Source organism: Cygnus atratus, chromosome 4 (genome assembly GCF_013377495.2).
Source record: "Cygnus atratus isolate AKBS03 ecotype Queensland, Australia chromosome 4, CAtr_DNAZoo_HiC_assembly, whole genome shotgun sequence".
NCBI classification, from domain to species: domain Eukaryota; kingdom Metazoa; phylum Chordata; class Aves; order Anseriformes; family Anatidae; genus Cygnus; species Cygnus atratus.
The window spans coordinates 77,023,358-77,035,838 of record NC_066365.1 but is presented as its reverse complement, the minus strand read 5'-3'; the positions used below and the strand labels follow the sequence as shown (position 1 = coordinate 77,035,838).

The 12,481-nt window shown below is 55.1% G+C and overlaps 1 protein-coding gene across 3 annotated transcripts in view; it reads left to right on the top strand.

The window, feature by feature from the left end:
- The window catches only part of DYSF (dysferlin), a 93,457-nt gene that overhangs the window by 42,425 nt on the left and 38,551 nt on the right, over positions 1-12,481 (top strand). Inside the window, exon 40 of one of the 3 annotated variants that reach the window (XM_035547302.2) lies at positions 5,062-5,124. The exons of the other annotated variants lie outside the window; for them this stretch is intronic. Within the exon in view, the coding sequence (XP_035403195.1) occupies positions 5,062-5,124 (63 nt within the window). The remainder of the gene's footprint in view (positions 1-5,061; positions 5,125-12,481) is intronic. 3 annotated transcript variants of the gene reach the window in all.

The following is a 12,481-nucleotide window of genomic DNA, read 5'->3' as shown; positions in this document are numbered from 1 at the left end:
CCTTGCCATTTGTGGCTTTGTTTTAACTGTTTACAATTGTGCTTCAGCTTGTATCAGTAAAGTAACTGGAGCATGTCTGTAAAAATCACAGCGAAACAAGGCTTGGAATGGGAACCTGTGCTGCTGCAAATAAAAAAACACCTTTTCTAGCCCAGTGCAGAAAGCACGTGACAGAAAAGTGAGGGCGCCACCGAATAGCACGGGCAGGAGGGCTGGGACGTGGCTCATGACTTTACCCCTGGTTTGCTGAGTGATGCCGGGCAAGCGATGCCGCTTTGTGGCACGAGGAGGTGATGTGGTGAGGGCACTGGTGGCATTGGCAGGTTTCAGGAGGCTGCTGGCCCTCAGCCGTGCCCCGGGCTGGTGGCAGCAGGGGGAGGTTGGTGGCGTTTGTGGCACAGGACCTGGTGCTGCAGATGGAGTGATGATGGTCGGTGTTGTAGCTGCAGCTCTGGAGAGCTGTGGCGACCTCGCTTCTGATTTTTTAATAGAGAAATCTACCCAGCTTTTTTTTTTTTTGGATGGATTATTTTTTTCTGGCGTGTTCTGAAATCTATAGCGAACCTTTTTTTTTTTTTTTTTCTCTCCTCTGAGAGAGCTGGGGCTGCTCAGCCTGCACAGACACCTGCAAAGTCCCAAGAGAGAAATGTGATTCCCTCTGGGAACCTCTGTTTTTGCCCCAAAGATCCTTCACGGACTTGGGTGGGCGCAGCGGCGGCTGCAGTGGGTGCTCACCCCCCTGCATCCAGCTGGGGACCCCCGTGCCAGGTCCCTCCCTTGGCCAATTTGTGCAGCACGTTGGTGCTCAGTGGACAGGGGGCTCCCATCTTGCACCATCCCCTCCTCTGCTGGTGCCTGGGCGGCACAGGGCAGCACCCTAGGGTGCCCCCACCCCTGGCACAGCGCCGGGGGTTCCCCTGCTCTGCCATGCCCACCAGCGCCCAGAATGCCCTGATCAGAACACGTGGGTTTTTAACGAAAAGGCATCTCTTCCTCGATGATTTCACGGATTTTTCTTTTCTTTGGACGCTTTCCTCGCTTTATTTTCTAGGGGGGAAAATCAAGAGTGGTTTTCGTGTTAATTTTGCTGCAGTTCATTTTCTTACAGTCTCCCCCCTGAGACCCATTCACTGTTTTCCTGTTTTCCCCAAGTTTTGTTGCACCTGGAGGCGAGGGCAAGGAAGAAAGAGAAATGCAGGGCTCACACTCTTCAATTTGCACTCCAAAAATGGCACAATTTCAAATTTCTTTTGGCTTCCATGGCTTTTATTGCAGTTAGCTTGGATAAGAAAATGAAAAAAATCATCCTTTATTACTTTTTTTCCTGTCTTTTGACCAACGTTAACCATGAAAGTGCTCGTTGGTGGCATGGGGCATGCAAGCCAGCAGCCGTGGGTGCTGTGCAGAGAGCGAAGGAACAGAGCTGTGGATGTGAGGCCCGGCCTTTCACCGGCCACCCTTGCTGGGGGAACAACCAGAGGCATGGCCCTGGCGGTGCAGATCTCTCCCCACCGCTGCTGGTGCGAGTTTTCCGTGATCCCTGTGCCTCATCCCGTTTGCACCTGCACTTGGGGAGCTGGAGGAGGCACCACCATCCCTCCAGTCCTGTTTCGGGTGCTGCCTTCACTCGGGGCAGGACGGGGGGTTCCCCCCATGCAGGCTGCGATGGAAGGAAAGCAGCAGCTGCAGATCCCCTGCAGCTCCCACCCTTTCCAAAGCTTTGCTCTGGATGCTTTCCCAAATGCGTGGTGCTCCTGCAGAGGCTGTGGGCACCATCTGATCGCATGCCAGACCCAGGTCCGTCCATTTCTCTTTTGAATTATACCCTGTAACCCACCCCTGCTGGGAAATTCATGTGTTTTCTGTCCATAATCATGGGAAAACACTCTTTCCCTAGCTCTGACGTTCTTCCCCGAGACCTTAGGGTGCTGCTTGTCCTGGAGGAGACCCACACACCATGGCTGTGTTGTACATGGATCAAGATTTCACCCTCAGCATAGCTGGGTCTCTGTCTGCTACTTGCTTTGGAAATCAGGGGTGCTGCTGTGTCTGCAGCAGGGTGGGAGCCAGCACAGGGTCCTGGTGTGCTCCCGGTGACTGAGTGCTGGAGCTGGAGGTGACCCGTGTCGGCTCTGGTGGGAGGAAAGGAGGTTTCCTACCAATCTGGAGGCAAAAGGCATTTTTAGAAGGTGACGACCAGAAGGTGGGGCTCCCATCAGGGCTGGCAGCTGGATCCTCTGTGTCTTTGTCCTGGCGGAGGCGACCTGTCACCATCCCGGAGCCTGCTGCAGAGGAGGGGAGCAGTTACTGCCGCTGGGGCTGCAGCATGACAAGGGGGGGGCAGTGGATGGTGCCCGCATCTTCCTGCAGCGTTGGTCCCTTTCTGGGTGCTGCCAGAGCCACGGGCGTGGAGTGATCCGATGAGGTGGTGGGGTACAGGGGCTGGTGACAGCGGGTCCTCTGGGGGACTCCCACGGCTTGTCCCACAGGCCCGGTGTTCAGCAAGGGTGTTCAGCCCTTCCTGGGTGACCCTGGGCACCCTCTGCTGCTTGCCGTGTGCTCCCGGGGCGGCTTTTGGCTGGGCTGCGCAGAAGTGAATCTGTCCGTAAGAAAACGCAGCCCACCTCCACATCCCGGCGTCCAGGCCTCTTCACTGCGGGTCTCCCGGTTTGCTCATTGCTCCCACAGTTAGCAAAGACGTCCAGGGCGTTTCTGGGCGGTGGGTGCAGGGGATGGAGGTGAAGGACCCTCTGGCCTCCAAGCACCCTGTGAGCAGGAGAGGGGCTGCGGTGGCTGAGCCCAGGTCTCTCAGCCGGGGCGTGCAGCGCGAAGTGAGGCGAGCTCTTGCGTGTCTTTGACTCCCCTTTAACCAAAATAAGTGACAGCACCGCGTTATACCATTATTATTCATTTTTTAATTTCCAGCAAAGGTCAGAAAAATGTGTCCCTAGCAGTGTCCCCAGACCTGGAGGCAGGGCCCTCTTCCCCCAGCACAGCAGCGAGCAGCAGCAGCAGCGCCTCCCTCCCCAGCCTGCCCTCGCAGAGCCAGCAGCACGATACCCTGCTGCTCCTTTCTGTTAGCAGAGGTGGAGATTGTCATTATCATTCCAGCTGTGTGGGCTCAGGCAGGCGTTACGTTGGGGCCCCGTGCAGCTCCACAATAGGTGCCTGTGCCCTGCGGCACTTCTGAGCCCACCGAAAGCATCTGAGCCTCGGCCCAGCCCCGGGGCAGGTCGGAGCGGAGGCAGGCAGAGGGAGATGGCAACGCCAAAACGCTCGTTTTCAGCATTTTCAAAGTGCAAGGCTTCGGCATTTCTTCACTGAAACAAACATTTCAGAAACAAAACACCCTGCCATGAATCGAATTGTTCCGGTTGACCCCAGATGGATTCTCCTCTGTTTGTTTGTTTGTCTTTCAATTCTGCGCTTTGTTTGCAAGCAGGGGAGGAGGCGGCTTGTTCCTGGAAAGCCAAAGCAGAATTCCCACCATCTCCCTCCCCTAACCTCCAAATCCTGGCCCTGGCTGCCATCCCTCCCGTGCCCACCCCTGCCGGTGTCGGAGGTTGGGCGACCCACGTGCTGGTGGTCCGGCACCCGCGGCCACCGGCTGCCCCCGGGGATTTCTTCTCCTGGGGACGGTTCCCGGTGGCCGGCCCCTGCCCCTGCCTGCAGTCCTCGCAGCGCCGTGACCTTGGCCGTGGGAGCCGGGGCTGTTCCTGCCCGCGCATGTGTGCATGGGTGTGCTGCGTGTGGCTCCAGAGCCTCTCCCCGTCCCTGCCGAGCCTGGCCTCGGTCCCTCCCCCGATGGATGACGGGAACAAAGGATCGCTTTGTTGTCCTCATCTGAAAGAGAGCAAACAAACAGACACGAAACCCCTCCGCGCCGGGGCTGCCGAGTGCGTTGTCCACCTCGTCCAAGCAGGGTGGGAAGTTCAGCCCGAGGTCTGTTTAAAACGCGGCTGTGCACACGTGAGCTGGGAGGAACATCATGGTTACCGGACGCAAAGAAAAGAAGCTCCCAGGACTCACAGAAAGGCAGTTTTTCTGCGACAGAGTCTCCCAGGCTCTGCCTTTCGGGTTTGCCCCTCTGCGGGATGCACGCGCGGTTTGGTTGTGCAAGCACTGAGCGTGCACACGCGGCTGGGGCGCCCGGCGTGCCCCAGCCCCTCTGCCTGCCTGCAGCCCCTCCTTGTCCTCTCTGCTCTTCTCCTGGGTCCCGAACCCTGAGGTCCACCTGCAGAGCTTCTTTCTTCTCCTTGATAAAAGTCACCGAGTTGCCGTCTCCTGCACCAGCCTCTGACGGGCTCCCATTTTAATGGGAAATGAGCCCAGGGAAATCTTTCCCCCGTGGAGCAGCTGTAAGTTCAGTGTCTTCTGCTTGACCTGAGCTCCGCTGCACATCCGTTTCGGTGGGAAGGTGCCTCCTGGCAGCACGTGCAATAACCCTCCAGGTGCCAGGGTCAAGAGCAGCACCCGGCTCCAGCACTGCCTCCGGCGGCCTCAGGTGCTCTGAAGACTGGGCTGCAGCCAGGGCTTGGGGCTCTCAAAATGACCTTGAAGGAAATGTGTTGTTCAGCTGCAGGATGAGCCGTACCTGTGCTGGGTGTTTTGTTTGTACCAGACCTCGGTCCTGAGCTCCCCCAGCCCTGCTGCCTTACAGACACCCCAGGCAGATCCTTCTTGGCTCCAGGTGACCCCGGCCCTCTGTGTCCACAGCAGGAGATGCTCTCCTGTCCCGAGACACACGGACAGCTTAGCTTTCCCTGGTGGCTTTTCCGTACTGTGTTTTTTTGCTGTAGTTTCCAACCAAAGACTAGGATAACCCCCTGCTTGCAGGCACCCCGTGTGTTCCCTGCACCCACCCAAACCCTGTCCCACCTGATGAACATTAACGAGCGCTGTAACCCAGACCCCTGCTGGGGGTGCTTGGTCCGGGGAGGGGGAGGGAAGGTGGAACATTTTGGGTTCGTTCCTTTAATTTCTCCTAAAATGTGCTTTTGCTGATGTATGTTGAACATTGTTTCTCTAACCCCATTGATAACCAACCATTTTAATTTGTAGCTTGCGGAGGGTTTGACCAGCTCAGCACTAATTAACATGCCAGCTTCTCGGTCCGAACCTCATGTAGGTATTGCTTCGTTTCTAACTTTCTTGCTCGATTAATTGTTTTAATGAATGGTACATGTACATATATATATATTTAAAGATCTGCCAGCAGGGACGTTTCAGTGAAGGATCCCCCTGCTGTCCCAGAAGCAGGGCAGCTTCCCCTGCTTTGTCACCTCGAGGCAAGGAGGCTGGGTTGGGTGGCGAGGCTGGGGAGGCTGCCTCCCACTCACCCTCATGGGGCCGGCAGGATCCCGCACGAGGTCGGGGGTCTTCTCCATGGCCTCTGCAGGGCCTGGCAGCTCGGTGGAGATGGGGAGAGCTGGTGCCTGTCCTGGGTGGCTGCCGTGGCATGGCTGGGGACTTGGTGGGACCTCCGGGACTGCGGCAAGTCCTAGAGCAGTGTGAGCTGTCCTTAGGAGGCACTGCCTCCCCCCAGGAGGAGGGTTTCACTGCAGGAAGGTTTCAGCTGATCGTTAGGGTCAGTTGGTAGCAGAGTCTTGGTTCAGCAGGTGTGCAGGCTGGTGCCCTCAAAGCATGGGGCTGGGGCGAGCAGGGATGGGTTCCTCTTTGCACAGCATCTCCTGCTCCCTTCATGTGCAATTCCTGAGAAAACCAGGCTTTGGGGATGTGAGAAGGGCAGCGAGGCTGCTCTGCTTCCTTAGGGCTGACAGTGCAGGGGAGCAATTCCTCTCCAAGTCCCGAATTCAGCCCCAGCAGGGCTGTTGCCCTGGGGCTCTTCACCCCTCTTAGATCACCCTCGATACCTGCCCACGAGTTTCAGGACAGAGGCTGCTCCTGCCAAAAGCCCTGCGTGCTCCTGCTGCGTGTTCCAGGCCAGCGTTAATCGTGTTGCTTTCCACATCCTTGCTGGAATAAACAGGGACTCCTTCCCACTCACCCAACCCGGAGCAGTGCCGTGGGGGCACAAAGTGCCCGTGAAGAAGGTCAGCCTGGGGGCGATACTCAAACCGTGGCACTGGTAGGAGCAGGCGTCCCTTGTGTCCTGGCCATGTGGGGTGGAAGGAAAGCTGAAAAGAGCAAAATCCAAGCTAGGAGAGCACCTGGGGTAAGAGACAGGTTGCAGCTTCTCACGGCAGCTATACCTTTTGCATGCAGAAGCCTCCCAGAGGCAGCTTGGTAGGTCTGGCACAGGGTCAGAGGCATGTTTACCTCCGGGCTGGCTCTCCGTACGGTACAGATGGGTGCTTGGTTGGCCCCACGTGCACCTCTCCTGCACCCCGGTCGCTCTCTGCGCCCTCCAAACGCTGCTCACCGCAGCGGCTCCCTTTGTGGTGCAGAGGGCAGCCGGGTGGCGGTGCTGGATGCCGAGCCTGGAAACAAAAGGTCCATAAATAGCCTCCCCCCCCAGTTCATCAGCATTTTTAATTTACACGAATATGTTTTTATTTTACTTCAAATAAAAATTTGAAGGGGAAAAAAAAAAAAGCTGCAAACCATTAATTTAAAATAAAAGCTACGGAATATTAGGCAGTAATAAGCCCGTTCTCCTGGCCTGCACCAGGACCCTCCAAGGATGTGATTAAATGTAATAAACCTCATGTTGTAGGGAGCAGCTGACGTTCCCGGGGGAAGCCGCGCCACCGAGCCGCCCGCGCGCGCCTTCCTTCCTGGCTCCTTCTCCTTTACGGCCGGGGATCTTCGCACGAAAGCAGCATCTTCCGTGGCTGTGGAGTGAGGCATAGGGACTGCAGCTGCTTAAATGCTAGGAAAAAAAAGCTTTTACAGCCAAAAATTGCAGCCTGGTGTGGAGCGTGCGAGGGAGCTGACCGCAAACGTGAATGCCCTGGGGCAGGGGCAGCGTGGTGGGACCGCATGGACCTGCAGACCAGGCTGCCCAGCCCTCGCTGTGCTCCTCAGGAGCTTTTCCCCTTCATCTCGAGCACGTTGCTCAGCTCCTCCCCAGCAGCCTGGCTGCAGGGTGCTGGGAAAACCTTGAAAAACCTGAGAAAACTTTGAAAAAACACGAGAAAACCTTGAAGCCCCCCAGCCCCAGGCACAGCACTGATGTCAGCTCAGGGCTGCCAGAGCTGGAGCCTGCCCGAGTGCAAGCCCTGAGCCTGCACTTGTTCGTAACTGGGTTCATACCCCCCTGATCTGATCCCTCTTCACGCTCCTCTGGTACAGCTCTAGCCAAAATTGAAGCACGGAGCCATAAAATCAGAAAATGCTGGGGCTGGAAGGGGCCTTAAGGACCATCTAATTCCCAGAGACTCATGACTTCCTAACACTTCAAAACAAGCCCCACGGTGAGCTATTTTCCCCTCCCTGTAATTATCCACAAAATCCCCTTTTCTTGCCCTGTGAATCCCCTGTTTGAGTTGTCAGAGCATCCCAAAATTGGACCAGTGCAGTTCCTACCTCAGGTCCTGTCCCGGGTGTCCCCGCAGCTCTGCGAGGATGGAGGTGCCACCTCCCTCCCTGCCTCTGCCCCCCAGAGCTGGCCCGACAGTGCTCGGGGTGAGACCCTGGCGTGGTTGGGTTGGGAAAGCACAGGGGGCTATAGGGTGGGGGCAGCAGCCCCAGAAGCCCAGGAGCTGTGATATGCGCTGGGCTTGGCAGCCGAGCTGAGAGCAGGGCTCAGGCAGGCGTTGCAGAGGTGTCTGCGCCAGAGCCGGTCACGCTGGGACCCCGTTACAAACACAGGTGAGATGTAGGTGTCTGTGAAGCTCCCTCCTTTGGGTTGCTTTTGATATCTTGAGAGCAACACAGAAAATGGAACTGTTTGGGGCAGTTTCCCACTCCTCTCCTTTTCTTTCAATGCTTTTCCAGAGCACAGCACGGTGCCATGGGCTACGGCCTGCCCAGGCAGCGCTGTCCCCAAGGAAGGGTGCTAAGGAGGCACTGCTAAGAGCCAGAGGAAAACACAGGGATACTTCTGAAGAACTGCTTTAAAATGTCGGCAGATACAGCTGTGAATTACCAGAAAGCTGATTGTGCCAACAACAAATAAGCACGGTGTTTTGGGGAGGAAAAATTGCCCTTTGCCTGAAAGTGGAGGTTGAGGTTTCCCTTCGAGGGCGAAGTGGGGACGGCTGGGGGCAGCAGTCCCTGTGGGTGAAGGCTCACAGGGCCGATCAGCGGGTTTCCACCCCTGGCTTCCTGCCTGACCTCAGTGCAATCCTTTAAGCTGTCCTGGGCCCTGTTCCCTCATTTGTGCTCTTCAGACGCTGCCGTTTGCATGGTTTTATTTGCTTGTCCATGCTAATTAACCCGAAACGTATTCGGATTTTTGTGAGTTCATTTTATCCAGAAACCCTCGTTCTGCCAGCGGGGCTCTGCGGGACTTTGTGCCCCGGGTGCCTCTCAGCTGCTTCTTGGGCTGTCCTGGTGCAGGTCATGCAGAGGCTTCTGCTCCTGGAGACGTGGCTTTTGCAATTCTTCAGCTCAGGGAAAATAGCTGCAGTTTTGGGCCACGTTTTATGTTAACCCTTCACGCCCCTGGGGTGAGGCTCACTGCTGGGCAAAGCGCCTGTTTGCCACCAATGGCTCCGAGGGCCCTGCTTCCCCTTGGCACCAGGTCCTCGTGCGTGTCTTCTGCACCCTGGCTGGGCTCAGGATCAAAGTGGCACAGGGTCCTCAGGGTACTTACAGGCTGGGTACTCACAAATGAGCCCTGGCGTGGGTGGCGGGAGGTGGAAGCTGGGGCCCTGGTGTGCAGGAAAGCTGCGGAGCGCCCTTCGTAGGATGGTGCTCATCCCTCGGGCTGATGCCCGTGCAGCTCCTGCCTTCCCAGTGGTGCAATGGTCTGGCCAGAGGTCCCCCCTCCAGCCTCAGCTTGCAGGATCAGTGGCAGGACTGGAGCAGTTCATGACCATTCCCAGAGGAGAGGAGCTCACAAGCAGCCCCGGACACAGCTGAGCTGCAGCAAGGAGCCTCCACGCTCCCTTGCGAAGCACCATGAGGTGCTTTCTGTGCAGTTCTTCGTACCATTAGTTTGGCTTGCGATGCCTTGGTTGTAAGAAATACAAATAACCCATCAAATGGCAAGTTAGCAAAGCTAACCCAAGCCAAAAATAAAAATAATAAAAAAAAAAGAAGTCAGAATCTGTAAACTATTTGGAATAATTGGTTATTTGCTGTGTTTGCTAGTTCCAAATCAGAGCACATATTTTACGGCTTATCCTGTTACTGTTAGTTGGAAGGGCTCTGGGTGTTGGAGGTCTGCAGCTGAAAATGGGCACCAATAGCCCCCGCTGCAGCCCAGCGTTGCCTCCGGAGTGCTCCGGCTGTCCTTATCTCTCCTGGCCTTCTGTCCACGCTCCAGGGACAGCCCCTGGCACTGCCACATCCCTGGTGCAGCATGCGGGCTCTGGCCAGGAGGGCTGGTCCTGTCCTTGCCCAGCCCCAGGTGCTTGCTCCTTTGGATTTGAACAGGCTAGGAAACAACAACAACAACAAAAACCTAACAAAACACTCACACTGAAAACGGTTTTGCCCACTTCTGAGCAAAATTAACAGTAGGTTAAAAAAAAGAAAGCAGAAAGGTGACACGGCCAGAAATGGATAATTTCTCTTTATGAACATCTGAGAGCTCACACCTTAAGGGTTAACCGAAGGATGAGCCAAGTCATCTTGCAGCCTCCCGGTGTGGATGCCTGTGCTTTCCTCCTCCTCCCTCCAGCGCTGCAACAGGCGGGAGCGATGAGCTGGAATGAGCAGGATAACCCAGGGAAAACCCAAAGCCAGGTCCCTCCTGGGGAACAGGTGGGAGGCCAAGGGCACGGGGAGGTGCTTTGCAGGGAAAAGGCTTCCCCAGCTCCCACGGTGCGGTGGGTGCGAGGTGCCAAGCCCTTGGTGTCCTGGCTGAGCGCACTGGAGCGCATGAGGAGCACTAACGGGGTGCTCTCCAAGGCCGAGATGCAGGGTGTCATCTCCTGCAAAATCAGGGTAACAGACAGCTTTTTTGGAGGTGCACCCATAAATGCCCAAGCTGTTTCTGCAGGGATCTTCTCATCCCAGCTGCGGAGCTTACTCACAGCAGGAAATCTGCCTCCCAGATGTGAGGTGTGAGTACGCTGGAGACCGAGGCAGTGGCTTAGCTTCTTTAGAGGCAATATTTATTAGTGCTGTAATTAGCTATATTCCCACGGGGAAGAGTGTATAATCATTAGAAGAGCAAAAATGACTATTAGGATTTCAGTTATCCCATGCCTGCTCTGCTCCTGGCTTTGCTGTCTGGCCGGTAACCTGTCCGTGCCCCAGTTTCCCCACCTGTGAGGTGGCTGAGTTTCACCAGGACTCATACACAAGCTCTCAGGTTCCCGCAGCTCCTTTGGCTTCAGACCAAAATGTCCTTTCCAATGCACTTTGTGAAAGCTGGGTTGTGTTGGACAACCCCAACTTCCTCCTGTCCCCATCTGGGGATGCATCTGGTGCCTGGGCTTGTGGGACGAGGGAATCCAGTGCTGGGGGAGAGAATGGTGCTGGCTCAGCCCCCTGACAAAAATGAGGTCACAACCGGTGCCTTGCCCCCGTATGGAAGAAAACGAGATTGAAAACATCCCGGCAGCCGCCGGGATGACACAGGTCTGCATGTCGGGGTCTGGAGGAAGGAAGGATTTTAATGCCCTCAATAGCAAAGTACTTAGCCCCTGGGTAAAAGTCCTACATGGAGATCCGGCACAGCTTAAACCCCGTTATATCATCTGGAGGGGGTGAGTGCGACTGCTGCTGGCTCTGCTGAACCCAAGGCCTGATCCAGAAAGCCCTTAAGGCTGCGTCTGAAGAGCCTCATTGACTTCAGAGGGATTTGCACACTCGGTTGAAGTTAAGCATGCGTCTGAGTGCTGCTGTTGTGTCCAAGCCACAATTCTAGAAATGCTTAAGAGGGAAGTTGCAGCATGCTGGTGAAGTTCTGGTTTTAAAAGCATTTTTTTTTGGAGTCCAAATGTCTTTACTTTTTGGAAACGGCCGTGCCTTTGCCCATAAGCCAATCCTGCCTGCAGGGATGCCCTGCTGGAAGGGGCTCTCTGCTGCCCTGGATGCTCATGGAGCCGCTGGGAGACTGACGGGACGGTCCTGCTCAGGCTCTCTCCTGGTGAAGCGGCCCCAGTTCCTTTTCCGCTGCTCCTGGGTTATAAAACGACTTCCCCGTTTTAGCAGCAAATGCCGAAGCTGGGCACTCTGGAGCTTGAAAGTTCTTCTCTTTGTCCCTGCACCAAATGGAGAAGGGTCGCCATCCTGCCACCAGGCTCAGGGCACTCGGGGTGCAGCTCACAGTACGGCGGTCCCTGCCCTGTGGGGGCAGCAGGTGGGGGGAAGAGAGGGTGGATGGTGATGGGGAGAAAGCACATCTTCTGGTAAGCGTGGCTGCAGCTCACCACGGCTGAACGAGCTTCTTTCCCAGCCGAAATTGTAGGCTTTGGTCACTTGGTGTGAAACGTATCCAGCAGCGATGCTCGCCCCTGGGCTGTGCCCTGCTGAAGCCCCAGGGGATCCCTGCAAGGCTTGGCGAGGGCACGTGGGGTCCTTGAGGTTTTACCCAGGCTCGGGCACAGCCCCCGACTCTGGGAGCGTCCTGTACCACATCCAGGACAAAACACCAGGGATGCTGCTGGCTGTTGCTGATGGCTAAATGAAATCCCTGAATCCGTTGGTTGCGCGGTGGAGCCATCGATTCCCTGGCTTTTCCATTTGAAGGCAAATGAAATAATGTCCTTTGCTATTAATATTCCAGCTGCTCCCCTTGCCTCCTTTTTTTTTTTTTTTTTCCCTTTTTTAACATCAGTGGAAATCAGCAAAAATATCTAACCAAATTCTTTGTCTTGGGGCTGCAGAAGATACCATGGGTAAGTCGCCAGATTAGTTTGAGTGCTTTCCTTGTAACCCGGTACCTGTGGAATGCTGTAATAAAGCCACGATGGTCAGAGTGTAGCTTTTTAAACAATAAAACAGGGGAAGCGATGAAAGGCAACATTAAAAAAAAAGAAGAAAAGAAAAAGGAGGCAGACGAGGCCTCAGAGTTAATTTATGTAATATTTCTATTAAAAACAATGTCTATTCAAGACAGCAATTTAGAGTCTGCACTGCTGGCTTAAAATATAAATCCAATAAACCTCTATTATGATTCCTCCATTAGGTCAGTGTGATGGAATTTTGTGGACTTCTAAAATAAGACATCATTATTTTTCAGGAATGTTTCATGAATCACAGTCAAAGCCCCTTCATCTTCGCTTGTATAAATTTCAAAAATGGTGCTCTTATAAAATGTATGTGTTTTCTGAAGCCGGCAGCCGGCCTTCTACTTGGAACAGCATCCCCAGAGCTAAAATCCAGTTTGCATAGCAGATGAGGCAAATGCACCTTAGTGGAGTTGTGGCCACTGGTTGTATGAGTTCTGCTCATTTCTGCA